The 27,027-nt window shown below is 33.9% G+C and overlaps 1 protein-coding gene across 1 annotated transcript in view; it reads left to right on the top strand.

Annotated features, from left to right (window-relative positions):
* The first annotated feature begins 784 nt into the window (after window positions 1-784).
* LOC143640001 (uncharacterized) overlaps window positions 785-27,027 on the top strand; it is a 141,157-nt gene continuing 114,914 nt past the window's right edge. Inside the window, 3 exon segments of the mRNA XM_077107990.1 lie at window positions 785-846; window positions 4,602-4,665; window positions 5,589-5,672. Coding sequence (XP_076964105.1) covers window positions 785-846; window positions 4,602-4,665; window positions 5,589-5,672 — 210 coding nt within the window.

The following is a 27,027-nucleotide window of genomic DNA, read 5'->3' as shown; positions in this document are numbered from 1 at the left end:
AGGTTGTAGAAAGAAATCAGATATATTCAAGGACCAGCAATCTTGAGAAAATTGAGAGGTTATTGCCCCAAAGGTGTATCTTGGCAGGGGACAGGGGCGCACCAGGCGTTTATACCCAGGGAGGGAAAGGAGCAACAGGGCAGGAAGTTTCTGTGCTGAGTGAGGATTTTATCATCTTAGGCACATCTATTCTTTTCTGAAACATTGTAATAGACTTGACCTCCAGAGGCAGGCTCCGGCAGTTTCTTTGTTTGTTTTTTTAAATTTACCTGCTTTGTGCTAGTTAATGTGTAGAACCAAAGACTAAGTAAAGGTGATCTTAGGTATCAGATGTTCCAGATGCTATAAATCTGAAGAGAGATTTAGTAGTTAACATCTCAACCATAGGGATAGGGTTTCTCTTCAGCAATGGTACTAGGGAAAGGCAAAAAGGAAAAGCCTTGATGATATTCAAGTTAAGTTCTTTGGGGGAAGGGTGGTGTGAGTTACTTCTGTTCTACCCCATAGTGTGTCAATTACAGTGTCAGGTGGTCCTCTTTAGTAATGTTTGCTAAAAAGGGGCACTGAAACATTACTGCATTATGAAAGTACATTTTTCCCCTTTGCAGTTAGTAAAGAATCTGTACTATCTTGACCCCACATAGAGGTATTATTCCCAGATTTTCACCTCATAGATTTTGTAATCAGATGATTATTTCCTAATTCTATCATTCATCTTATGTTTGTTACCTGGCATTTTTCCATAGGAAGATTTATGTCCACATTTTTAGTGTTATTACAGACCATGGAGGCCATGGTGCATACGGAGAAAAAGGGCAAAAGGGAGAACCAGCAGTGGTTGAACCTGTAAGTACATTTTAAAGGTTGGTGCAGTTGTTGTAGTTTATAGTATGAACCGCCATCATCTTAAACTATTATATATGTTCATATATTATCATTGAGAATCCTGATGTCTAAATGGTTATAATTTGCTAAAAGACACATCATATCACTCTGTTTTATTGTAGAAGGAGATACACAGGCTGATATGGGTGTCCTGGTTTGGATGGCAGTCCATTCCCAGAAACAAGGTTTTCACTGATTAGAAATTTAAACACACACTTAATTTAAACCCAAGAGGTCTGTTGCTCTTGACCTATCTTCCCTCAAAGCAGCTGAAATAGATATAAAACAGGTTTATATCATTTAGCTCATCCTTGATAGATTAGGAGAATCAAGTCTGTATTTTTAGTATGTGGGTTTTGAATTTTTAAAATTTTGCAGGTTTAGTTTGAAAAAAAATATGTGATTTGTCCTGGGACTATTGATTGCTCGTAGAATTAAATCATCTGCATTAGTGAAACTGTACATGCTGCTCGGTCAGGTATGCCCCACACTCTTATTGTTGCCAAGTTACTCCATCATTACATGTCACCCAGAAAAATGCTGACATATTGCCAATTAGGGTGAGTCTTCCTGTCACCCGGTCCTAGATTTTTATTGCTTTGGAATGAATACTGTGCAAGTATGAATCAATATGTTAGGTCAAGTAAAAAAAAAGTGTAAAAAAAAATCTTGTCCATATAATTGGAACAGTGAATCAGATACTGGTAAGGCAAATATCTATGCTCATATTTATTAGGGCTTTTTGATGAAGATTTTCTTAAGGGACTATCTATATATAGGATTAAAGTGTTTTGAGACAGAGTCTACCTCCTCAGACCTACCTCACTGGCAAACTGCTGAGAGAAAGTCTTAATGCTAGAACCAGGGGAATCAATCTCAGAGAGAAAACAAGCACATTTTGTTTTACCTGGTAAAACAAACAAAAAAGATTGAATTAAAGACAGGAAATAGACATGCACACATCTTGCTCTCCAGACTTAGCATAAGCCTCTAATGCAACACTCCAGTTGTGCTTCCCATAACAGGGGCTGTGTACATCCTCGAATGCCAGCTCATACAGCATTACACTTGATGCCTTAGGGGCCTGCCTTCTTTCAGCTGGCGGATCTCCTGCCTTGGCTGGCAATAATAGCCATAGGTTTGGATTGCTGCCTACAGGAAACCAATAGCTGTGGTACAACAAATCTTCAAAGAAAGGTGATTTCTCTTGCATTGCTTACTGCTGACAGAGAAACAAAAGATTAATAAAAATATAAAATTCTGAAATGACTTTAAGCTTAAAGTTGCCTGCTTTTTTTTAGTTATTATAACAAGACTTTAGCCAACAAATAGTTTTTGATTGTAGAATTAGTACTAGGCATAGTTTTAAGATGGTGAAAATTTAGCAGTGAGCAAAAGACATCTTTGCCTTCATAGTACTAACCTTCTGCTGAAGGCCTGATTTATATAACACCGAAGTTATTTACTTTTAAAGCTTTAGTAAAATGTATTTCACATACCATACAATTCATCCATGCAACCTGAGAAACTCAATAGTTTTTAGGATATTTGCAAAGTTATGGGAGTCATCACAATCTAAATTTAGAACACTTTCAGCACCTTCCAAAGAAACCTCCTAACCAATACTCCTGCTCAAGGCAAAAAGTAACATAATTCAGGTCTGCATATGTTTGCCAATTCTGTACATCTAATAGGACAGGAGCCATACAACACATAATCTGTTGTTCTTTAACCTACCATGTTTTCAAGGGTTATCGGTATTGGAGCATGAATCAGTTTTTCATTTCTTTTTGAGTTTATCTGCTTCAAAATAGTTATTAGTTTAAAATGAGACATCTCAGTTTATGACCTTTTTTAGATTTTCTCATGTATCATAGAAAATTTGAGTTCTAATTGAGCATGCATCTTTGAATGTGATAGTTTATTTTTATAGTAGAAACATTTGGAGAGGATCCAGTCAACTTGAAGATGTGAAGAGAACTACAAAAACACATAGTTTACTGAAGGCCTATTGCAAAGGCAGGACTAAAACTACCTTCTAACCTTGCTGGCTTGATTCTTTACCCTGGGGCTTATTTGGTGTGAATTTTGTTAATCTTTTACTTATCTTTGAAATTCTGCAATTGCTTTACATTGAAAAAAAAGATTTTAATTTCTTACAGCTTATGGACTATTTGATTTTCCTATAAGAACAGATTTTTATTTCTCTTTGATAATATAAAAAAACTATATAAATCAAGAAAATAAGACTTTCCCTGATCAAAATGTAATGACCCATTTTACAGTACTTTCACAAAAAAAATTACAAAAAATTGGTCACCCATAAAATTGTGCACCTCATAATTTTCACGAACAACTTCTTTATCTCAGTTTAGTAGGCTACTTACTGTATAACCTTTTAAAGGGGAATAACCACTTGAATAACTATCTGCTTATCATCTGTATCCCCTGATCCATCTCTGTTTTTGGACTGCCTAAAATTCTACAGTCTATATCTTTTAGAAAATCATAATGAATAGTGTTTCAGATTATTTTGATATTAGAAAAGATGAAATTCATAAATGTTTTCAGAATCAATAGTTTGTTGCTGTAGCTTCCAGATGAAGTGAATCTAGCCCACTGTCATCTAACCAACACCCCCCATGATTTTCTTGAAAGCACTCAGCTTCCACTCCACCCCACATTCATAAATCTATTTGAGCAATTATATATCAAATTACTCAGAAGCTTCTGGAAAAAGTCTTTAAGTTTTCTTGAACTTTATTTAACCCATATCTTCAAGTTGTCTTCTGGTCCTCATATTTATTTTGTATTTTATTTCCTTGGCAGCTCCTGGTGTTGCAGCATTTTACTTTAATTTCTTCTCATTAAGTCCTTTCGTTTTCTTCCCAAAGAACAACAACCACTAAGATTTTTGGTTTGTTATAAGTTAGGTTTAGATTTTCTTATCTCTGATTATGATAATGTAATGTAGGTACCCTTCTCAGACTTTGTATTTCAAAATCATACCTACCTCTTTGGAATGCTGGTAAGAGCCTACCTCAACATATACTCAGAATTACTTAAGTAGTATTCATTTTAGCTGACTTTCTATTTTACTACTGAAGGTAGAACTTGAGATACCAAGTTCATGTTAATTTCATCTAAAAACTTGCTTCCATTTTATATATAACAAAAAAATCTCCTATCTATATAGAAAACTAATATTGGTTATTTTCTATATCTATTATGCTATTAAATTCTAACAAATCTTAAGATATGTTTTCAAAAGTACTCAAGTTGTATATAAAAGTATAGGTATTAAGAACAAGAAAATTGCATATGGTTGAAAAAGGTAAATAAAAAATATTATCTTAAAATGAGACCTGAGAACCAATTTCAAAGGAGCTGCCTCTTAACTGAAGCATGAATTCCCCAACCTATATTCTCACCTCCACTTTTCCTCTATCTTTTTTTTTTTTATCAAGGCCTCAGGATTCTGCAAAACTTTAAAACCCCCATAATAGAGATTGAGTAGAGGTGCTCAGGCCAACTAAGCTATCCGGTGCTGAAATATTGGAAGTTCTCTAATTCACGGATGTTCATTTTACAACATAAATCTTTTACTATTGAGTCCAGTAAAAACAAGCACCTACCAATTAAACATCTTATGGTTGGCATGCTGGGGATGAATTATTTGCTTGGACTCTAAAGCTATCTTTGCTCCACTCCTGTAGGGTCACCTCCTTGCTGTCTTCAGGTATACAATGCGAATACTTGGATGCTATCTTCAGTTCTCAGGTTAGCAATGTTCCTGGTCTTCTCTCTCCACAGTAGCCAAAACTGAATCCTACCTCAGCCCCTTAAGAAGTTCCTGCAAAGATCCACAGGCTCTGTAACCTCACAACTAGAGGTTATAATTTATAGAAAACAAAATCTGCATTAATATTTCAACACAAACGTGTACATTCTTTGGCTGGAACATTATTTTATACAATTGTGTTTGTTGAGTCATTTTATGGACAAATGGAGATCTGTGCCGCAAAATATACAGAAAACAGGAACCAGGGTTGTGGCTCAGTGGTAGAGTTTAAATGTAATAAAGTTTTGATAAAAATTATTTAGAGTGAAAAATTATCTCACATTGCATTTTGAATTAAAATTAAACAGAGCTTTATAATTTTATGAAGGGATACTAGTTAGGATAGTTTTCTTATATAAACGCTGAGGAATGAATAAATATATATCTTGTATATCTTATATAAACGCTGAGGAATGAATAAATATATCTCAAAATTTGTTTCTATGTATTCATGGAAATTCAAAAAGTTTTGATCAATGAAACATAGATAGGTCTATATTTGTAACTGAAATTATGTAGGTATGACATTTTTACAAATGAATGAATACTATGGGAAGCATATTTGTAGATCAAAACATCATGATGATTCATTTCAGAGGTTATAGATTTTGAGATTAGTAAGGAGTTTGTACACTCTTTTACTCTTTTACAACTGAAAATGTGTAGAGAGCTTCTATAAGAAGTAGAAGCAGGATTTTAAAAAAAATAAAACTAGGTCTTATGGTACATTGTGGAGTTAATTTGGATGTGGGGTAAAATTACTCCATTTTAAGTAAATGTTTTTTGTCTATTAGTTAGGACACCTAGTTTATCATACGTGACAAAGGCCAGTTTTCAACTTCTTTATGCTCTCTCTTCCTAGTTCCGTTATGGTGGAGATAGTTCTAAAGGACCAGCCGTCTCTCCTCAGGAAGCTCAGGCTCAGGCTATTCTTCAGCAGGCTCGGGTAAGAAAAAATAGAAATATATTCCCATAACCAGATGCTGTGTCAAATTTTTGTGTGTGTAATCCTATGGAAGATGCTACCACTATGAACAGAAGATGTTGAGGGCCACAACCAAATTAAGATGGCGCCTGGCAGTATGCCAGGAGGAGTGGTTTGTGAGTCAATGCCAGTGAGCCATTAAGATGATGAGGATTCCTTAATGACTGCTGTGTCTAGATGATGTCAATTAAGTTAAGCTGTGTGTAATTAGTTGGGTATATGTACCTCTGTGGTCCAGCAGAGAAGCTGCTCCTGCTACCTTGGGTGCCCACTACTTTGAGTTCTCGGTTCCTGCTGAGTTCACTCGCAGTAAAGTAGTTCCTGCTTCAACCTTCTAGTTGCTTGTCACCTCTCGGTTGTTTTGCCCAGCTGGACTTAGGCAGCCCAGCTGGACTACGGCAAGAAGACTTCTGGAAAGTATATAGAATAAACAAGGAAAGAATGCTAAAAATATATTTTTCTCATTGTGATACTTATTGATATTAAATAATGGACTCTTGCTTTATTTCCATATATAATTCTGACTGTCTCCTACCATAACACTGAAAATTTCTAGTCTTTTAATAAAATTGATGAACTAATACCTAGTACTCCCCATCTTTCACATCCGATTTTTGTCTAGTGATTGATGGGTCACTAGATTAATAATGTTTGAAAGAAATTTGTCCCTCCTAACCTCTGGATTATTTAAAATACCGCAAATAATCCAAAAAGTTATGTTTCTTCAGATACCTTGTATATGAAAATAAATTTCAAGTATGTATTTTCAGCTGTAATATTTATAACTTACAATTTTTTATAAAAGCCATTCAATATTTATCCTTTATAATCCTAGTCAATTGAAAGCTGCTACTATTCTTTAGATTTATAAAACAGATAATCACAATATGTTTTTAATTAGCTGCAATAATAATCATTATGGGCTTAATCACATTAAGAAATTTGTGGAAAATTTGAAGTGCATAAAGAAGGAAATTGGATTCATTTAATATAGCTTATGGCCTGCTGTTTTGTGGTGGTGTTGTTTTTAGCTTAACATGTTTTTCAGGAGTATTTTCCCATGTCATTAAATCGTCAACAAAATTTTATTTTTAATGGCTGCATAATTAATATAATGAATTCTGAAAACTATTTACAAGTTTATTTGGTGACAGGGTCTCACTGCTTAGCGCCTCGCTTTTGGTGAGTCACTAAGAGAGATTAATGTCTTTTCTACAGAATGGGTTAGTTATTGAGAGAGTGGGACCCAGTGAGGCTGCCCCTCTTATTTGTCTCTTTTCCAGGATATGAAGTGGCATGAGGCTCCTACCAGAAGTTGCCACCATGCTCCTGGACTTTCAAATACACTGTGAGCCAAGTAATCTGCTTTCCTTTTTAAATGACCCAATACCAGCTATTCTCTTATAGGAAGAAAATGGACTCAATGAACTAAGCTACAATTACACTCTGGAAGTTTAAGTCTTATTATTCCTATTTTTTAAGGTGAGCAAATTAAGGTTGAGAGATGGCACAACTCAATAAGTAGTCAACTTGGAATCAAACCCAAGTCTGTGAAATGTCAAAAGTCAAAATTCAGGATGTTTGAGTGATTTAGTCATTTTGTTCCAGGGTTAAGATATCTTCTTATAGGAGGTAACCATCCTGTTTACTTGATATCTTCCTCGTTTGATAAGCCATATTACATTGCCCAATGTTTAGTTTTAATTTATGTGGTCTCATTTATGATTGACTTTAGTTTGGAGTTGAAGTTTCTTAAGTTCAGGTGATATAATAAAGACAAAAATATCCACTTAAAAATAATTTTTAATCCTCTGTGGTATTTCCTATTTTTTCTTTTTAATTATCAAAAACAATATTGAACTAAAAGAATCAACACTTTGCTTCTCATTACTATAAGAATTCTATGACTGACTTCCTAGAAGTTGGCTCCAGGCCTCTTCAATGTTTATGTTTTCTTGGCTTTATATTTTCCCAAGATAAAAAATCTGGGCAGAAGAGAAAGTTTTAAAAGGGAGCCTATCAGAACATATTAACTAAACACCACCTACATTTGAGGAAAAGCCAAAAAATTAGGTGAATGTCCCATTACTCATCACCCACACAAAAGGGTTGGTCATTTGTGGTTCCACCATAGAAGAGGAAGTCAGTGTGGGGGTGGACTTGAAACCTAATTGTTCTCTGCTATCCTTTTTCTGAAAAAAGGCACTTGTGAGTGAATATTCCATATCCATGGCAATCTCTGGTATTTAGAAAGTGCTTCTTGGCACCTACTTACCACCCTCACACTTAACCAGCAGGGACATACTTCTTCTGAGGCTTTGAAGGAGAATCTGTTCCATTGCTCTCCTCAAAGCTGCTGGCAATCCTTGGGATTCCTGTCCTTTGTAGACACAGGACTCTAACCCTTCTCAGTAGTTTCCTGGTATTCTGTGATCTCAATGTCCTTGTTTCCCTCTTATTATAAAGATACCAGTTGTTGGGGTAAGGGAAAGCCCACCTTAATCCAGTATGACCTCAGTTTAATATATTGACACTATAGAGATCCAAGTAAGGTCAAATTCTGATTTTCAGTTGGATATGAATTTGGGGGGGACACTCTTCAACCCAGTACACATTAGAAAAAAAGGGTGCATTTGCATTGTCATAAATTCCAGTAATTGAAGTAAACTAGGAGACTCTTTTCCATGTAATTTGATGGTGAAAACAATCCTAAAGAAGTATACTCTGGGGGCTGGGGATGTGGCTCAAGCAGTAGCGCGCTCGCCTGGCATGTGTGAGGCCCGGGTTCGATCCTCAGCACCACATACAAACAAAGATGTTGTGCCCGCTGAAAACTAAAAAATAAACATTAAAAAATTCTCTCTCTCTCTCTCTCTCTCTCTCTCTCTCTCTCTCTCTTTAAAAAATTAAATGGAATTAAAAATTTTTGATCATCTGAATAGTAAGTTTCTTATATCAAATAGCCATTATATGATGTTTAATATAATAAATACATCTGAAATGAGTAACAAACAGAATCACCTTAATTTTTTCTGAAGAGTCTCTGTTTTCATTTGAAAATAATTATTTATTTTAAAAGTTGCTTTTAGTTTTTAAATATGGATTACATAACTCTACTAAATGTCAACCATCTTGTTTAGTCTCTTAAACCCTGAATGATCTTTCATCTTTGATGCTATTGTTTTTAAAGATTAAGAAAATATTTTAGGTAATGTAGTACTAAATTTCATGTTAATATTTAAAATTAACTTAAGACATTATAATTGTGCAGTTTGTGCTTTTTGTTGTTGTTGTTCAAATTGTTCTTTTAACAAAAGTATGCTAACTTATAATTACAAATATTTGTGATATCATCAGTCATTCCTCACATGATAATAGTTATAAAAGGTATAATGGTAAATTTTACTTTTCTTTCCTTAATCTCCAGTATTTTATTTGCCACTTTCTATATAAATATTCCAATAATTAGATTGAAAAATTACTGATTACCCTGAGGATCTTTAGGTGTATCTTTTTAACTAGAAAGAAACACTAATTTTACTGGTGTTTTGGGAAAACTCAGTGACTACAAGAACAGAAGATTTGGACTCAGACAGACACACAGGGCTCAAGGCCACATGCTGAGAGAGGAAAAGATTGGAGGGATCCATCTATAAGCCAAGGAATGCTTATGAAAGACAGAATCCCAGAAAAGACCAGGAAAGACTGTTCCCTAGTGCCTTTGGTAGGAGCGTGATCCTGCCAATACCTTGATTTGGACTTCCAGCCTCCAGAACAGTGGAGATATTTGTGTTTTTCCTTCTATGTGTTTCTACTTGATTTTGATTTGCTTTTCAGGCTGGCTCTTAGCAAATGTGAACCACATTTATAGTTGAGCCACTGCAAATATATAAATTCATTAGTAAATGTATTTTTGTAGTGGTTTCATTGCTCAGTCCATTTTATATATTTATTTGTGCTTTCTTTTTCTATTTAATCACTGTCTTGCATGTAGTTTCATAATCTTGATTAAGTTAGGACATAAAATGAAGTCTGAATACATTCACCTGTGCACATATCCAAAAGTGATCTTACTGATTTCAAAGATCTTTTTGAGCTCCTTATAAATCACAAGATAAAATATAAACACTTTGGCAAGGTTGCATTGTCTAGCTCCTATAATTATTTAACATCGAATCCCATAACCTGAGTTCACTGATTTCTAAGGATTCAGACTAAGCATAGTTTTTCAATTTACCATGTCTTTGTACTTATGCAGATATGTTCTAATATGCTCTACTCTGAGGAACACAATCATTTCACAACACACAAATAAGACTTTCTCGTACAAAAGTTAGAGTCAGGTAAGTTTGAAAACTAATATATAGCATATTCTTCTCAAGATCTTAACTGAACAAGTGTTTAAGCAGCAGTATTCCTCAAAGTTACAGATTATCAGACTCACCCAGGACAGCTGCAAAAAGTCACCGATTTTCAGGACCAGTTAGGAAGTATTTTAAATCATGTATCTTAGGTGAGTTCATAAAATCTGATTCATTGCTTTTATTAAGAGAACTATAATCTTTTTACAATTTAAAACTAATGGAAAAACACCTGTTAAAGTGAATTCTTCAAAAAGAAATCATTTACCTTTGTTTAACTCAATATTTTTTGGACATATTGAAGTATAAATGCATTTTTTCTTGCAAATTGGATTGTCTTTATACAAATTGAATCAATTGTAAAATTCTGTTGAACAATAATTGTTTGCTTTTTATAAAGACATTTAAAATTCCACACACTCATAGGTATACATGTATACAATATGTAATGTGTAATGCAATCAGTATTTTCTTCTGCCTTGAACATTTATCCTTTTTCCATGATGGGAAACTTCAAGCTTCTCTTTTCTAGTTCTTTATAAAATATATAATATCTTGGTATGGACATATTTTTTAATCTGACATCTAGTTCTCAGAAAAATATATTAAGGAAAACTGACTTATTATTTGTTCTATAAGAAATTTCTTTCTATCTAGAAAAATGCCTGGACATGTTTCAAGACGCAATTCAAAGAAACTCTCACAAAGAATTTTCCTGATCTCTCCAGATTCTAGTGCCAGTGTTACGTCATTGATCTAGTCATGATGTCTGGTTATTTTAGCATGCCAATTTTTCTCCCTAATTTCCAAGCAACTTGAAAGAAATGAATATGCCTTAGTCATCATTGTGTATCATTGTGCTGATATATAGATACACACTTTACATGATGAATTCAATTGAATGAATAAATTCATTAAAACTCCATAAATGAATTGTAAGATATCATCAGGCAACCTAGAATATTATGGACCACTCAGCACAAGATAATCATAATCACTGGACTAATCAAATTCCAGTTTTGTTCTTCATTCATGAATGTGGCTTATGTTAATGTAAAGTCATCTTCATATGAAATCTTAGAAAAAAAATTTACCATATTTCTGAACTACCACCATTCACCATGTTGAATTTCTCTTCCAATAGTTTTTCTTTGATTCAGTTTTCCTGAGATGATTTTTCACTGGAAAACAACAGCAAAATGAATACATTCTCCCCTTGTCATGTTGGGAATTTATCATATTCCTCTTGAAATTATAGTTTAAGCATATAGTGGATTCATGACATATAAGGAACACTTCTGCAAAGTACTTGCTTAGATAATTTTTACGAGGAACAAAATATGAATTCAATATATATTTTTCTAAAAGCATTATAATCTTCCTCCTCCTTATGGGCTCACCAGAGCTAATAATAACTAACATTTGTGGGTGCATTCCAGCACACCAACTGCTTTTTCACAAGGGTTGCTTCATTTAGTCTTCACAATAAGTCTTTGGGTAGCTGTTATTATCATCACCCTGCTGCAGACAAGGAAACTAAGATTAAAAGAGGCTAAGCAACTTTAATTTTTTAGTGTCCACCGGCCTGTTGTTGGTACCAGTACCATGCTGTTTTTGTTACTATTGCTCTGTAGTTAGTTTGAGGTCTGGTATTGCTATACCGCCTGATTCACACTTCCTGCTTAGAGTTGTTTTTGCTATTCTGGGTCTTTTATTTTTCCATATGAATTTCATGATTGCTTTATCTAATGCTAAAAACATGATGGCTTTTGCAGTATTGAGGATATATCTTTACCTCAGCAGCATGATGGGTACTTGACTTTTTCATGACTTTCATATATCAAGAAATCACATGTTCAAAGCCAGCCTCAGCAACTAAGTGAGGTCCTAAGGAATTTAATGAGACCATGTTTCAAAATAAACAATAAAAAGGGCTGGGAACAAAAGAAGTGGAAGACCTCTGTGAAAACTACAGAACACTAAAGAAAGAAATTGAAGAAGAAATTAGAAGGTGGAAAGATCTCCCATGCTCTTGGATAGACAAAATTAATATTGTCAAAATGGCCATTCTACCCAAAGCACTATACAGATTCAATGTGATTCCAATTAAAATCTCATCATCATTCCATATAGAAATAGAAAAAGCAATCATGAAATTCATTTGGAAAAGTAAGAGACCCAGAATAGCCAAAGCAATCCTTAGCAAGAAAAGTGAAGCAGGAGACATCACAATACCAGACCTTAAACTATACTGCAAAGCTATAGTAACAAAAGCATCATGGTATTGGCACCAAAATAGGAAGGTAGACCAATGGTACAGAATAAAAGACACAGAGACAAACCCACATAAATACAGTTACTCATATTAGACAAAGGTTCCAAAAACATACGTTGGAAAAAAGATAGCCTCTTCAACAAATGGTGTTGGGAGAACTGGAAATTTATATGTAGCAAAATAAAACTAAACCCCTATCTCTCACCACTGCACAAAACTCAACTCAAAGCAGATCAAGGACCTACTAATTAGACCAGAGAACCTGCACCTAATAGAGGAAAAAGTAGTCCCAAATCTTTATCACATCAAATTAGGCCCCAACTTCCTTAGTGAGGCTCCTAAAGTGCAAGAAATAAAATCAAGAATTAATAAATGGGATGCACTCAAAAAGCTTCTTCTCAGCAAAAGAAACAATCAATGAGGTGAAAAGAGAGCCTACAGTCAGGGTCATGCCCTTGGATAGGCAGAATTAACATTTTCAAAATGACCACACTACCAAAAATGTTATACAAATTTAATGTAATTCCTATTAAAATCCAAATGATATTCTTCATAGCAATAAAAAAAAAGTCACCATGAATTTCATTTGGAATAACAAGAGATCCAGAATAGCCAAAGTAATCTTTAGCAAGAAAAATTAAGTACAAGACATCACTATATCAGACCTTAAACTATACTACACAGCCATAGTAACAAAAATGACAAGCACCAAAATTGATAAGTAGATCAATTGTACAGAATAGAAGACACAGAAACAAACCCACAAAAATACAGTTATCTCATACTAGACAAAGATGCCAAAAACATTCATTGGTGAAAAGATAGCCTGTTCACAAATGGTACTGAGAAAACAGTAAATCCATATGTAGCAAAATGAAATTTAACCCCTATCTCTCACCCTGCACAAATTTCAAAGTGGGTCAAAGACTTAAGCACTAAACTAATGATACTTCCTTTAAAAATAGATGAGGATTGCGGGTCAAATTCAAATTTAAATTAATACAGCTGCAAAGGAGCTAGTATGTGTCTAAATGCTTTGTTAGTTCATGAAAGGGATACAAAATGAGTAACATTCAAGTTTTAAGCAACTTAGAATGAGATGAATGTATACAGAAATAAAAAATTAGTTCAAATAAATGCAGTAACAGAGGTAAAAAGTTCAAGAGTGATCACAGGAGGAAATATTTGAGGGACTGCCAGAATTTTGATGGATGAAGATGGAAAAGCAATGATTTTATGCCTGTTAAGTGATGGCATAATTGAGAACAATAAAAGGCCTATGGGCTTAGATATTAGGCAGATGTGCATGGAAACAAATGGAGACAGACTTTAAGGTCTTAGATTTGTTTTTACAAGGAAAGAGGAAAAGAGAGAGGAATGCAGGAGAAGATTCTCATGGATGACTCTTTAAGACAAATTCCAAGATAAAACTGCATCCCTACGAAGGCTGCAAAACTCAGGCTACAGGACCAGCAAACTTTGAGGATTCCCTCCACCTCATTCAAAGGCACCTGAGGTTGCTCAGCAATACATTTATTTTTACTTTGTTGAATAACATACTTCACAGAAGATAAAATGGTCAAGAGACAAAATACCCATTTGACATTGACAGTTCTGGCTAAAGAAAATGAATTAGCATTATTGCTTTCTTTTTTTAATCATAGAAAACTTAAAAGCACCACTTTTAACAAGTCACTCCCAATAACAAAGTTGTTGAAGGCATCCGTAGGGTACATTTAGGAAGAGGGAAAGGAGCGATAATCACTTTTTGTAAAGCACCAACTTTACCAATTATCTTAAATAATTTGTTTTTATGTTATATTGCATCACCCTGATTTTTCTTTCCATTCTAACTTTGGTACTCTGGCTTTCTTCACCTAAGTTTAGTTCTAAAGGTTGACATGGACAATGTATGCACAATGGCATACTTTACATATTATTAGTTTTTTAGCTCTTATGTTGGTTTTAAAATATATTATTGTAATGAGTCAACCAAACTTACATGTTTATTAATTGAATGGATGTGAGTTAATAATGCTATAAAAAAAGGTGTTGGCATGTTCTGTCAGCTGTATAATATCAAAAAAGCTCCATTTTATCATTCAAGTATATAATGAAGCCCTACGGAAGAAAATATTCTTCCTGAATGTACTGTACACTCCAGTGATTCAATGGGCCACATTTTTTATACTAAATCAACAAAGTATTCTTAAAATAATATCAGTATAATGATGCCATACTAATCTAGATATAATAAATTTAAAATTCATTTTTACTATATTCTTAGAGCTTTATAGTACTGTTTTATTTGTAATAATTTGTTACTGTTTTTTTTTTCTTTTTAATATTTCATTTTAGTTACAGAATTAATCCTGCCAAAACATCATGTTATTTACTTTGAATATATATAATTTTGATTAGCAATCCCTATTTTAATAAAGCTAATATATCATCTAATTAAAGTAATTTTTGAACAAAGTTTTATGGAAAATTAGAGGAAATTATGACCTTAAGATTTTGAACTTAAACTTTGGGCAATCTTGGAAACTGTGGGGACTCTTGGAAATGAAAAAAAAAAACTGTGTTTTATATTGTGAGATGGTTTTGAGCTTTGGGGCACCAGGGGCGGAATGTTATTGTTTATACATGAAGTGTCCCCCAAAAGCTCAAGGGTGAGAAAATGCAAGAAGGTTTAGAGAAAAAATGATTGAGTTTTAAGAGTCTTAACCCTATACCCTGATTTAATCCCCTGATAGGGATTAACTGAGTGGTAACTGAAGTGGTAGAGTATGGATGGAGGAGGTGGGAATTGGGGCATGGCTTTGGGTATGGGTATATATTTGTATCTGGCAAGTGGAGTCAGTCTCCCCCCGACCCTCCACCTCTCTCTCTCTCTCTCTCTCTCTCTCTCTCTCTCTCTCTCCTTTTGATCACCATGATGTGAGCTGCTTCCCTCTGCCACACACTCCACCATGATGTTCAGCTTCACCTCAAGCCCTAAGGAATGGAGCTGGCCTTATATGGACTAAGACCCATTCTTATACAGTATATCACTAAGAACCATAATGTGTTGCATACTAGGTGACCACAGCTATGTTCTTAAATACTATTCTTCATTTAAAGGAAACAAAGCTCCTTGAAAAGTGCCGGGTTCCAGAGTTATAACACATTAAGTACAATCCTGAAATTTTTTTTTGGTCCTGAAAGAAGTAAGTTCTTGTTAATGATGGGATATGTCAAAAGTACATAAATGCCACCTTGACATAGGTTCTAATGGCCAAATCTGATATTATTTAATGATCTACACAAATTGTGATCATAACAAGATATAATATATTAAAAATAAACATCTATGCTAATGTAGAGGATTGGTTGGTAGATGGTACATAGAGAGAAGGAGGAGGCAGAATGGAGGGCAGGGAAAGCTTTGGAGCTTTTAGTTATGGTAGACTGACAGCTAATAGATGTGGAAGGGATAATGGAGTTATTGAAAAAGCTGACAAACTTGGAAAAGATTTGTGAATTGCATTATAGTAATGTTAATTTACTGATGCTTATGCTGATTTTCTAAGAGAAGATAAGAGATTACCCTATTTTTAGGTTCATACACTAGACAATCATAGTGATAGCATTGTGTCAATAACATGCTAATAATGTTTCTGTTTAAAAAAGATGTTCTTTGTAATATTTCTGCAATTTAGTTGCCAATTTTACTAGGTCAAAATTAAAATTAAAATTAAAACTTTTCAAATACCAAAAATTATATACTTTTTGCTTCAAAATTCATCTGGTTTCCAAGGTTTACATCTTTGGAAAATTAGTATAATATTTAGTACAAAACAAGTGTATTTTCATTGATTAAACTATTAATCTGCAAGGTCCATGAAATGTCAGATATGTCTAGGTTAGAAGAATTAGAACTTACAATACACTCTTATTTGTGGTAGGTCAAATAGATATAAATTATTTAGGTTGTTATTAAATTAATGATTTATTCTTTACCTAGAACAAGTGTCTGACAATAAAGCAATTAGTCTGGTTTGGTCATGAAGATGATGGATGACTAAAATGAATCTGATTTGATAGTCATTTTTATTCCCTAATTATCTCAGTCATATAACAATTGTCTATTGTCAGAACTAAAAATGTAAGGCAGAATGAAATCTACTAGATTCTGATATCTTAGAATCTTTTTATATTTAATTCTTTACATTTTTATTGAATAAATACTACATTTTAATCTTTTCCTTAACATTAACATGAAATCTGCTTTCAAGGACATTATAGTTTCACTGAGGATACAAGTTTTACAAAGAAACAAACAAACAAAAATCTTTCTTTATGGTTTTTCTCAGGAATTATGGAGATAGAAGTGATTCCTCTTTGACTATATGCTTTAATTTAGCATGCTGGGCACTTTCACAGAACTGTTAGAAACAAACATAAGGATCAATTTCTAAGGGTGGTTACCTACTGAGTATGAGAATAGATTTCATCTGTTTTTTTGGAATTTTTATTTTACTCTAATTTTTGAGCTAAACAGGAAAGAGAATAAAAGAAAAAAGAAACATGTAGTATGTGTCTGTCTAAATGCTAATCCCATAATACAACCATGGACTATTATCTGGGCCCTATGGACACAAAGTCTGCAAGAAAAAGCTACATTTGCTGGTTTCATATGGTTCTGTTACGAAGACAAGAAATGTAGATAGAAATGAGGCACAACATGGGAGAAATAATCATCTTTCCATGATTTTGTGTTGAAAACAGGTTTTGATTTATCAGAATTCTTCGATCATAATTCTGCTTTGGCATTTTAACTGTTTGCCCTTTTCAAAGTGTCAGGAGGCAGCATTCTTGGCGTGCTCAGTGACATTCTAATTACATTGTCAGTAGCAGCATTGATGAGGCACCCTATTCAGTAGTTTTGAGAGCAGCAGAACTCAATGGCAGGAAAGAACAACAGGATATGGGAGAGCAAGTTAAAATTGCTTATATATCTCAGGAAAATTTAAATTTGGATGGAACAAGGAAATCTACATTTTGCAACAGGAGTCATTGAAAACTTAAAGAGTTATTGATGGCATAGGATATTTTATCATCGTAATTTAAACAGATGTCTGTATATTTATATATATGTGTGTTATGTGTATATCAATAATATTTGAAAATAATCTAGCTAGGTGTGGTGATGCATACCTGTACTCCTGGTGGTTTGGAGAGGCTGAAGCAGGAGAATCACAAGTTCAAAGTCAGCCTTAGTAGGCCCTGAGCAACTTACTCAGACTCTTTTTCAAAGAAAAGAAAAAAATGTCTAGAGGGCAAGGATTATGGCAAGCCAGGAAAGAACTTAAAATGAGTACACAGAAGGTAAACAGTAAAAAGAAGCTACTCAGAGGAAAGCATGAAGAGAGGCCATTGCAAAGAAGAAACAAGGATAATGTCTTTGTACTATGTACAAGCCTCTCTTCTATGAAAATTGTATCATTTAACATAGCATCATATTACAAATATTCTTCCAAAACTTTTGCATTCATTTATTTTTATTCCTTCCCCTATTAATTTAATAAATTATTATTGAGCTCATTTTGAGACTGTAGAGGGTCTTTGACATCTTAGAGCTTATGCATAATTATCTTTAATTCCTAATGTCTAACTATTTGATATAATAAATTAATATTAAATATTGTAGGATATTAAATGAAGTAATAAGGGACAAATAAGTTGTTAAAACATTTTTCTTTTATCATTATTATACAATTATTATTAACACACTGTGTATATTAATAAATTTTACTGTGATATTTTTATGCATGCATATGTCATGCATTCTGTACATCCATCCTTCTCCTACCTTTAGAACCCCGTCTCCCTCTCCCCCAGCCCACTTCACAGTCACTGAAATCTTTCTTAATTTCTATCCCTCCTCCATCCTATGATTACCTGTGCCTAATAACCACTGTTCAATTCTATACTTCTACCAGGTCTTCTTATTGTTTTCCATAGATAAATAAAAGCATGTAATATTTATCTTTCTGTCTGTCTTGTTCCAGTCAACTTTACTTATCTCTAGTTCCATCCACATTGCTGCAATTAAAGAGATTTTATTCTTTTATGTCTGAATAATATTCCATTGTGCAAATATAAACATTTTCTTCATCCATTCATCCACTGAAGGGAAATACTATATTTTGACTATTGTAAATAGAGCTGCAATAAATATGGAGGAAAAATATTTTTGATATAAAGATTTTTATCTCCTTTGGGTATACACTCAGTAGTGGAATTGATGGATCCTATTGTAGTTCCATTTTTAGTTTTTTGAGAACTCTTCATACTGTTTTCCATAGTAGCTGTACTAATTTATATTCCCACCAACAGTGTGCAAAGTGTTCCCTATTTTCTGCACCCTCACCAGGATTTGTTATTTCTTATATTTTTGATGATAGCCTCTCTAATTGCAGGGAGATAATAACTCATGGTGGTTTTCATTTCTCTGGTGATTAGTAAAATTAAGCATTTTTTCATGTAGTTTTTGAACATTTGTATGTCTTCTCTTGAGAAATATTTGTTTACTTCTTTAGCCCATTTTAAAAAATCCACAGTGTTATGGCTTAAATATTTGATATCCCCCAAAAGCTCATGTGTAAGATAATGCAAGAGGATTTAGAGGTTAAAGGATTGGATTATGAAAGTCTTGACCTAATCAGTGCATATCTAGAACAAAATAGTTAAGCACTCTATAATCTTAATTCTTTTGAATGCTGAATGATCCCCGGGAGGATACAAAAAATGTTAAATTCTCTAAAGACAATAAATATATTTTGGCTAGTACATTTGTGTTGATACACACTTAATCTGATGGCTTTTAGGGAAAAAGAATGAGGACAAAGTAATGATTTTATTAAGAAATTAACTCATTCATCTACAAACTCAAGTTCACTTTTTAAAAACTTATGTTTGTATGCTAGGACATAGATGGAGTTTCTGTAACAAACATGGATTTCATAAACAAGCAGGGGTTTCTATCCTCATATCAGACAAAGTGGACTTCAAGCCAATGTTAATCAAAAGGGACCAAGAAGGGCATTTCATACTGCTTAAGGGAATTATACATCAACAAGACATCACAATCTTAAATATTTATGCCACAAACAATGGAGCATCTACATATATCAAATGCTTGGCATTGAACATAGGGCTTTGCGCATGCAAGGCAAGCACTCTACCAACTGAGATATATCCCCAACCCAATTTCAAGAATCAAATAGCTCAAAACACAATAATACTGGGTGACTTTAATATGTTTCTCTTTACACCAGTAAAATAAAAAAATACTATGAAGACATTGACCAGTTTCTAGAGATATAAGACCTACCCAAATGAAACCAAGAGGACATAGAAAATTTTGAATCAAGAGGACAAGCAATGAAATTGAGGATGCCAACCAAAGCTTACCAACAAAGAAAAGCCCAGGACCAGATGGATTCTTAGCCGAGTTCCACCAGACCTTCATAGAAGAACTTATCCCACACTCCTCAATTTTTCCATGAAATGGAAAAGAGGAAACCTTTTCTAGACTCATTCTGTGAAGCTACTATCACCCTGATACCAAAACCAGATAAAGACAAATCAAGGAAGGGAAACTTCAGACCAATATCCCTGATGAACATTAATACAAAAAATTCTTAATAAACTACTGCCAAATCATATACAAAACAAATTAAAGGTAATGCATTATGACCAATGAGGTTCATCCCAGGGATGCAATGTTGATTCAACATATGGAAATCAATAAATGTAATTCATCACATAATAGACTTAAAGATAAGTATCACATTATTATTTCAATAGATGCAGAAAAAGCATTTGAGGAAATCCAGCATCCATTTATGCTCAACACACTAGAAAAACTAGGGATAGTAGGAACATACCTCAATATTGTAAAAGCTATATATGTTAAACCCAAGGCCAACATCATTCTAAGTGGAGAATAGTTGAAAACATTCCCTCTAAAAACTGGAACCAGACAGGGATGCCCTCTTTCATCACATCTTTTCAACATAGTCCTTGAAAACCCAGCCAGAGCAATTAGAAAAAAAATTAAAGGACATGAATAGGAAAAGAAGAGTTGAAACTATATTTGCTGACAACATGATTCTATATTTAGAAGACCCAAAAAGTCCATCAGAAAGCTTCTAAAACTTGTAAACAAATTCAGCAAAGTAGCAGGACATAAAATTAACACCCATACATCAGCTGGATTTCTATCCACCAATGATGAGTCATCTGAAAGAGAAATTAGAAAAACTATTTCATTCACAATAGCAAAAAAAAAAAAAATGCTTGGGAATCAATCTAACAAAAGAAGTGAAAGACCTCTCTACAATGAAAAAAAAAAGAGAGAGAGATTGAACAAAACCTTAGAAGATAGAAAGATCTCTCATGTTCTAGGATAGACAGAATTAATATTGTAAAAATGGCAATATTATCAAAAGTACTCTACACATTTAATGCAGTTCCTATTAAAATTCCAATGACTTTCTTTATATGAATAGAAAAAGCAATCATTAAGTTCATTTGGAAAAGCAAGAGGCCCAGAATAGCCAAAGTAATTATCAGCAAGAAAAGTGAAATAGGTGGCATCACAACACCAATGCCTGAAAATAATTTAGGACATGACCTGGCACATGTTAATCACTACATTTTATATATATTAAATACTTATCAAAGAAATAGGCAAATCTCTTTGCAGACTGAGCTATATAGTTATCATAGCTTGCTTCTACCTTAGATAGGTCTTCAAAAAGAATGAGAGAGTCAAATTTTGAGTAGAGAGAGAAAGGAAAATAAAAGAACACCTCTAAGAGTGCAGGTAAGATTGAGTCTCAAAATAAGCTATTTGAGAATCTGGATACCACTTGTAGATCAAGGACTGGATCTGAGAACAGATACTTAAATGAAAATGATGATCAGCACAACAGTGGTAGCTTTGTTGAGAGCAAGTGCAGGTGGATAGAAGCAAATACCAGACACCAAGCCATTTGCTGAATGAGTTAATACTGAACAAAAACAATGAATATGAATTTATTTTTGCAAAATCCAAGTCATGAATGAAAGTTTATCAGATTTAACAAAAATGGCCTGAGCACAGAAGAAATAGCAAAGCAAGAAAGATGAAAAATGTCAAAGAAAGAATAGAAAACTGCTAGAATCTGGTCCTGATTAATGAAGGAATGAATGGGACTCACTTGTAAAGTTTCACCTTAGACCTACAAGAAGGAGCCAAACCTTTCCCAGTCTAGGGACTAAAAGGAGAAGCACATGAAAACAATATTTTAACCAAAGTTAAAGAACATGATGAGCCTATGCTAGAGGATCTCCATCTCCCACAACTATGTCAGCATAAATCTTCACAAAGAGTAGAGGTTGGGAAAAGGTTGGAAACCTCAGGGAAATGAGAAGTATTTTGGTTCATTGCTATGTGTATCACAACAAGCATCATAATAAGAGACGAACATAAATGTTGACAAGTAGCTCTTGGATCTAGCTGAGGTTGGTCTAAAGAGAATAGGTAGAAAATCAAAATATTGATAACAATGCATATTGTATTATTTCAAAATACTGAAGAAGAGAAAAACTATTTTAAAAACTTAGAGAGAGAGAGAAAGATAAAAGTTAATATATGGTGGATCAAAATAAGATTAGCATAATTGTGCCAGAATAAGAAAACAAATGGGGGTTATTAATAAGCTACTGGCACCAGGATCTAAAACAAATAAATGAAAAGATGTGATACATCTTGGCATCAAAACCAAACATTTAGAATTATTTATGTATATTGTCATTTTTAAAAATAAATAAAACAATGTACCTTTCATCATCTTCCTACCCAAATATAACCAAGCATAACTTTTTCCTGTCTTTGTGAATAGCTTTAGAAGCTTATTGCTTCTTTTGTCACTCATTATGCATTGATAAACAAACCTGGAACAAGATGTGTTTTAGTCATTTTTTTTTTTTCTGCTGCAACTAAAAGATCTGACCAGAACAATTTTCGGGAAGGAAAAGTTTATTTAGGAAAAGGGAGGGGGGAGTGAGATACAGCTTAGAGACTAATTTAGAGACCAGAAATTTCAAGGTCTAAAGGCAATATATGGAGATAAGACCAGACACCCACATCATACAGGCCCCAAAGGAGATATGTGGGGTTCAGTCTCCCATTGGGGCCCCACAAGTGCTGTACCCCACCCCCAGGAGCTCCGTTCCCAAGACCAATACCTCTCATCCTAATGACTTTCACCACCCTGAGGGTGGAGATACCAGAAAACAGACAACCACACCTATTGGATGAGATTTGAAGAAGGGAAGATACTGATCTCCAACAAAAACAATTCTTGTATCTTCCTTGAGATTTTTTCTTCTTTTTTATCTCTCTTCTCCTGCCCTCACATCCTTAACATTTGTGAAACCAAGTACTTTTTATGAATTAGGCTACTGTAGACTTGGATGTATAAATAGTATACTATGGTTGTGTTGTATATTCTTTTATCTTCTATTTTTACCATTTTTAAAATATATTTGTTTGTTGTACTCTCTCTATGGTCTTCCCACTTACTTGTCTCCCCCAAACTACTTACTCTCTTTTCTCCTGCTACTAACCACATTCTTTAGATTCCTCTTTCATACTTTCTAATATCTAATAACTCTATAACCTCACCTTCTACCTCCTTAATATCTCATCCTATACCTCATCACTTTGTTCTCTCTTTGTTCACCATCAGAAACTGTAGACCCTGTTGCAAAGCTACTGTTTATATTGTAGAAAATAATTGAACTCACCATCTCTGTATATCATGACAAAACTGTAAACATCTTAATAGCAGATATTTTGTTTAAGATTGTATATTCTTTGTATTGGGTTCTGTTAATATTGTTCTTCCCCTTAAAGGAGAGGTACTGGAACCCTGCATGAACTCTATAAGTCTATAGTAACACCTTAGATGCACAGTGCTACTAGGGAAGAAACACAAACAACATAAAAAAAAAAAAACAAAGGAAGAAAGTGCCCCAAACAAACCAAGACACTACATAATTAGGATCCATGGACAGCAAAACCAAAGAAATTACAGAGGAGTTCAGGATGTACATAATTAAAATGCTCATTGAATTAAAGAATGATATAGAGAGCGAATACAGGCTGCCAAAGATTACTTCAATAAGGAGACAGAGGTTCTCAAAACAAAACAAACAAACAAAGAAATCCTTGAAAAGAAACAATATACCAAATTAAAAATTCAATAAAAAAACACCACTAACAGAAAGAGTGGTGGAAGGGAAAGTGAGGGGGCAGGGGAGAGTGGGAGGAAAAGGAAGGTAGATAAGCTTCTAGAATTCCAAGGAACATTGAAGCACTTCTGGTAACTTAAATAATAGAAATTATAAGAGTATATGCTGAAATAAGAAATTTAAATATCATAACCATGATTAGAGGTCTCAGAACCCAAGAAAATCTCAACAATCAGGCCTCTCGGGAAAAGTAACAATAGAAGCGTTTATATAATGTAGCCAGGCCTACAAAAAGGAAAATGGTTCGGCTTACGATTTATTACAGTTTTGATATGGTATCTTGAAATACCTTTAAGACCAGGAATTGATGTATACCTCTGTGGTATTCTGCCATGTTGGTAACTGAATTGTCTTTCATTCTCCTGTTTTGACTTTTTTTTTTTAATATCTATGTTTCTGTTCTACTTTCAGGATGAATATGATAAATCTTCCCCATCTGATGCTGGGTCTCCATTTTTAATCCCCAGGGTTGGTCAGGTGATTGCCACAACTGTTGTTTAAGCACAGTCTTGATTCATAGCTTTGTGTATTAGTATGCATTTTACATTCTGTTGTGTCAGGTGGCCACACATTCTAAACAGCTAAGGTCAGTGTTATGATAACATGATTTAGATATGCTCACATGTGCTAACAGAACTATCTGGAGATGTTTCATCAGCAAAGGCATACAGTCAGAGCAATTTCAGTTAACAAAATGTATAGTGTGATATGTATACAGAAATGCTTGATTACATTTATATATGGGAAATGAAATTTTCTTACAGAAGAGTTATCACAAAAAGACGTATCAAATAACACACACATATATGTACTGTCATTCACAATGAGACACCTTTGCGATTTATATTTATTCACCGCCTTCAATTATATTGATTTTGAAATAAGAGAACTACAAGGAATGGATATTATAGCAAAATAATCTGTGTATTATTGAATTCCAAAACAAGACTTTGACATACAAAGAGCTTCCACCCCCAAATAAGTATAGCAGCCCTTTGCTATTCATAGTGGATTCGTTCCAGGACCCACAGAAGATACCAAATTTTGCAGAGGCTCAAGGCTCTTATATGAAATGGCATAGCATTTACATGTACTGATGTACACCCTCCCACATACTCTAAGTCATCTTTAGATTACTTAAAATCTTAGTACAATGTAAATATGATATAAATAGCTGTTATACTAGATTGTTTATAAAATAATGACAAAGAAAAAAGTCTGTATATGTTCAGTATAGACACAGTTTGCAGGTTTTAAAAGGTTTGTTTTTTTTTTTTTTAATCCATTCAATTCACAGATGTGGAAACCACAGATAACTGAAAACCAATGCTACATAAGCCTATTAGTGACTTTGACCTGAAAGTATGGCTTCACTGAAGCATGGTATTTTCTACAGAGGGTTCACTTTAGCAGGGAAGGGACTGGTGGTCTATATTAGCTAAAAAAAGTAATTTCATGTGTTGGCGTAACAGATATCTAGACAGTCATAAGTAGGAAGGTAGCCATGTGGTTCTGAATATGTTCATACATGAGCTAGGCATGAAGCCTTTCACATAGAGGATTTGGGAGACTCTGAAGGAAAATTGGTAGTGCCATAGTCATAGGTGTAGTCAGAGTCTGAGGCATAGAATAATAAAACAGTTTCATTCAGACCTGGGAATTAATATCCATGCCAGACTGAGCAAACAAAGTTGTTTAAGAACGTATTTTATTTAGCAAGGCTACACTCTCAGGAAGTAAAATACATGAATTAATCATTAGTCCAGGACATGGTGAAAAATTAAGGTCACAGGGAAATAAATGACCCTTGAAACATTGTGTGACAGAGAGGGTGATATGACAAGTGAGTCCAGAGAAAGGACTTTGGAAGAAGCCTACAGAAAAAAAGTAACAGGTGCTAGGACAAATGTTTTGGAAGTGATAGCCATGATTAAATTGACTCAGCATAAAGAAAATTTTTAGTTTTTATAATATGGAAGTACAGGGATTCATATGACTTCAGATTGGAATTAGGAGCTAAAAAAAAAAGAAGAACACCTTCTCTCTCTCTCCATCTCTTGTCTCTGCTTTTCAAGTTTTGACTTGATTCTCAGGCAACTGCTGTTCACATGCAATATCAAGTTTACTTTCTATCAGACAGGCAAACAGAGAATAGTAATCACCACTTTCCCAACAGTTTCCTAGTTCCAACACCTCTTTCCCAAAAGTTCAATCCAAAGTCCCAAGGCTGACCCTAATCCATCTAGCTTGGTGAATAAGCCCATCCCAGAACCAAGCATGTGGCAAGGGAATAGAATGCCATGATTGTTCCAACATAGGTCTTATTCCACTTTCTCTGGAGCTGAGAAATGGGTCAACAGTGCCTTACAACATAAGTGAAACATTGTCTCTGGGTCTCTGAATGCTTACTTCAAGGGAGTAGTAAATTATTACCAAAAAGGAAAGCATGCTTGATGGGTACAAACAGCATTCATCACATGCCTATATTGAAAGAATCTGGTTCCTGTGGACCTAGAAGATGTTATCACTAAAAGTTACAGCTAACTATAATGCCTTATTATAAAAGGAAGCTATCCAATCTTAAAATAACAGTAGTAGAAAATACGCACATGAATGTACCTGTTATCTAAAACATTGTTGAATCATTATACCATATTTGTTCTGAACTAACCACGATAAAACTTGAGTTTCCTTTTATTTGACTTTGATATATTTTGTTTGATTATTTCAAACTCTTTACTCCATCAGTGTTAATCATACATCCATGTCTTTGTCATATGTTTTTGATTTCCCTCTGTTAAAGCATACATAGTGGATTGTCCTACCTGATGATATTGGGCTTATCCAGGTGTCTTGCTTTCACCAACATTATTTTTTGCCCACTGAGAAAATCAAAAGCTTTCAATATACTTTCTCCATGAGACTTTGTCTTTTACATTTCTACATTGTAGCATGAAAGGAACATGCCTTGACTAGTCACCAATTAAAATAAAATGAATCAGAACTAACTCCAATGTACAATCTAAAGTCAAGCCCAGGGAAACTGCAGTACAAAGCAGATCTACCCACAATTACCTGTAGACTTGGAAGCAAGAAAAATATTCACTGCTCTAAAATATTTAATAATTCTGAAAATAGCAGGAAAATTTCTACATGTAATAGATTATTGTTTCTTTAAAAGTTTTAACTATGAAACATCAAACATTTCTCATAAAAGATAAAAATTAAAATAACATTTTAAAGTCTTTTTCCCTATATTTATATTTAAAAACAACCATATTGTTTTAGTTAGCTTTGGTCACTGTGACTAAAATAACTGACAGGAGCAATT

This window comes from Callospermophilus lateralis, unplaced genomic scaffold (assembly GCF_048772815.1).
Source record: "Callospermophilus lateralis isolate mCalLat2 unplaced genomic scaffold, mCalLat2.hap1 Scaffold_105, whole genome shotgun sequence".
Lineage (NCBI taxonomy): Eukaryota > Metazoa > Chordata > Mammalia > Rodentia > Sciuridae > Callospermophilus > Callospermophilus lateralis.
The sequence above is the reverse complement of the archived record's forward strand: the minus strand, read 5'-3'. Positions and strand labels throughout refer to the sequence as shown.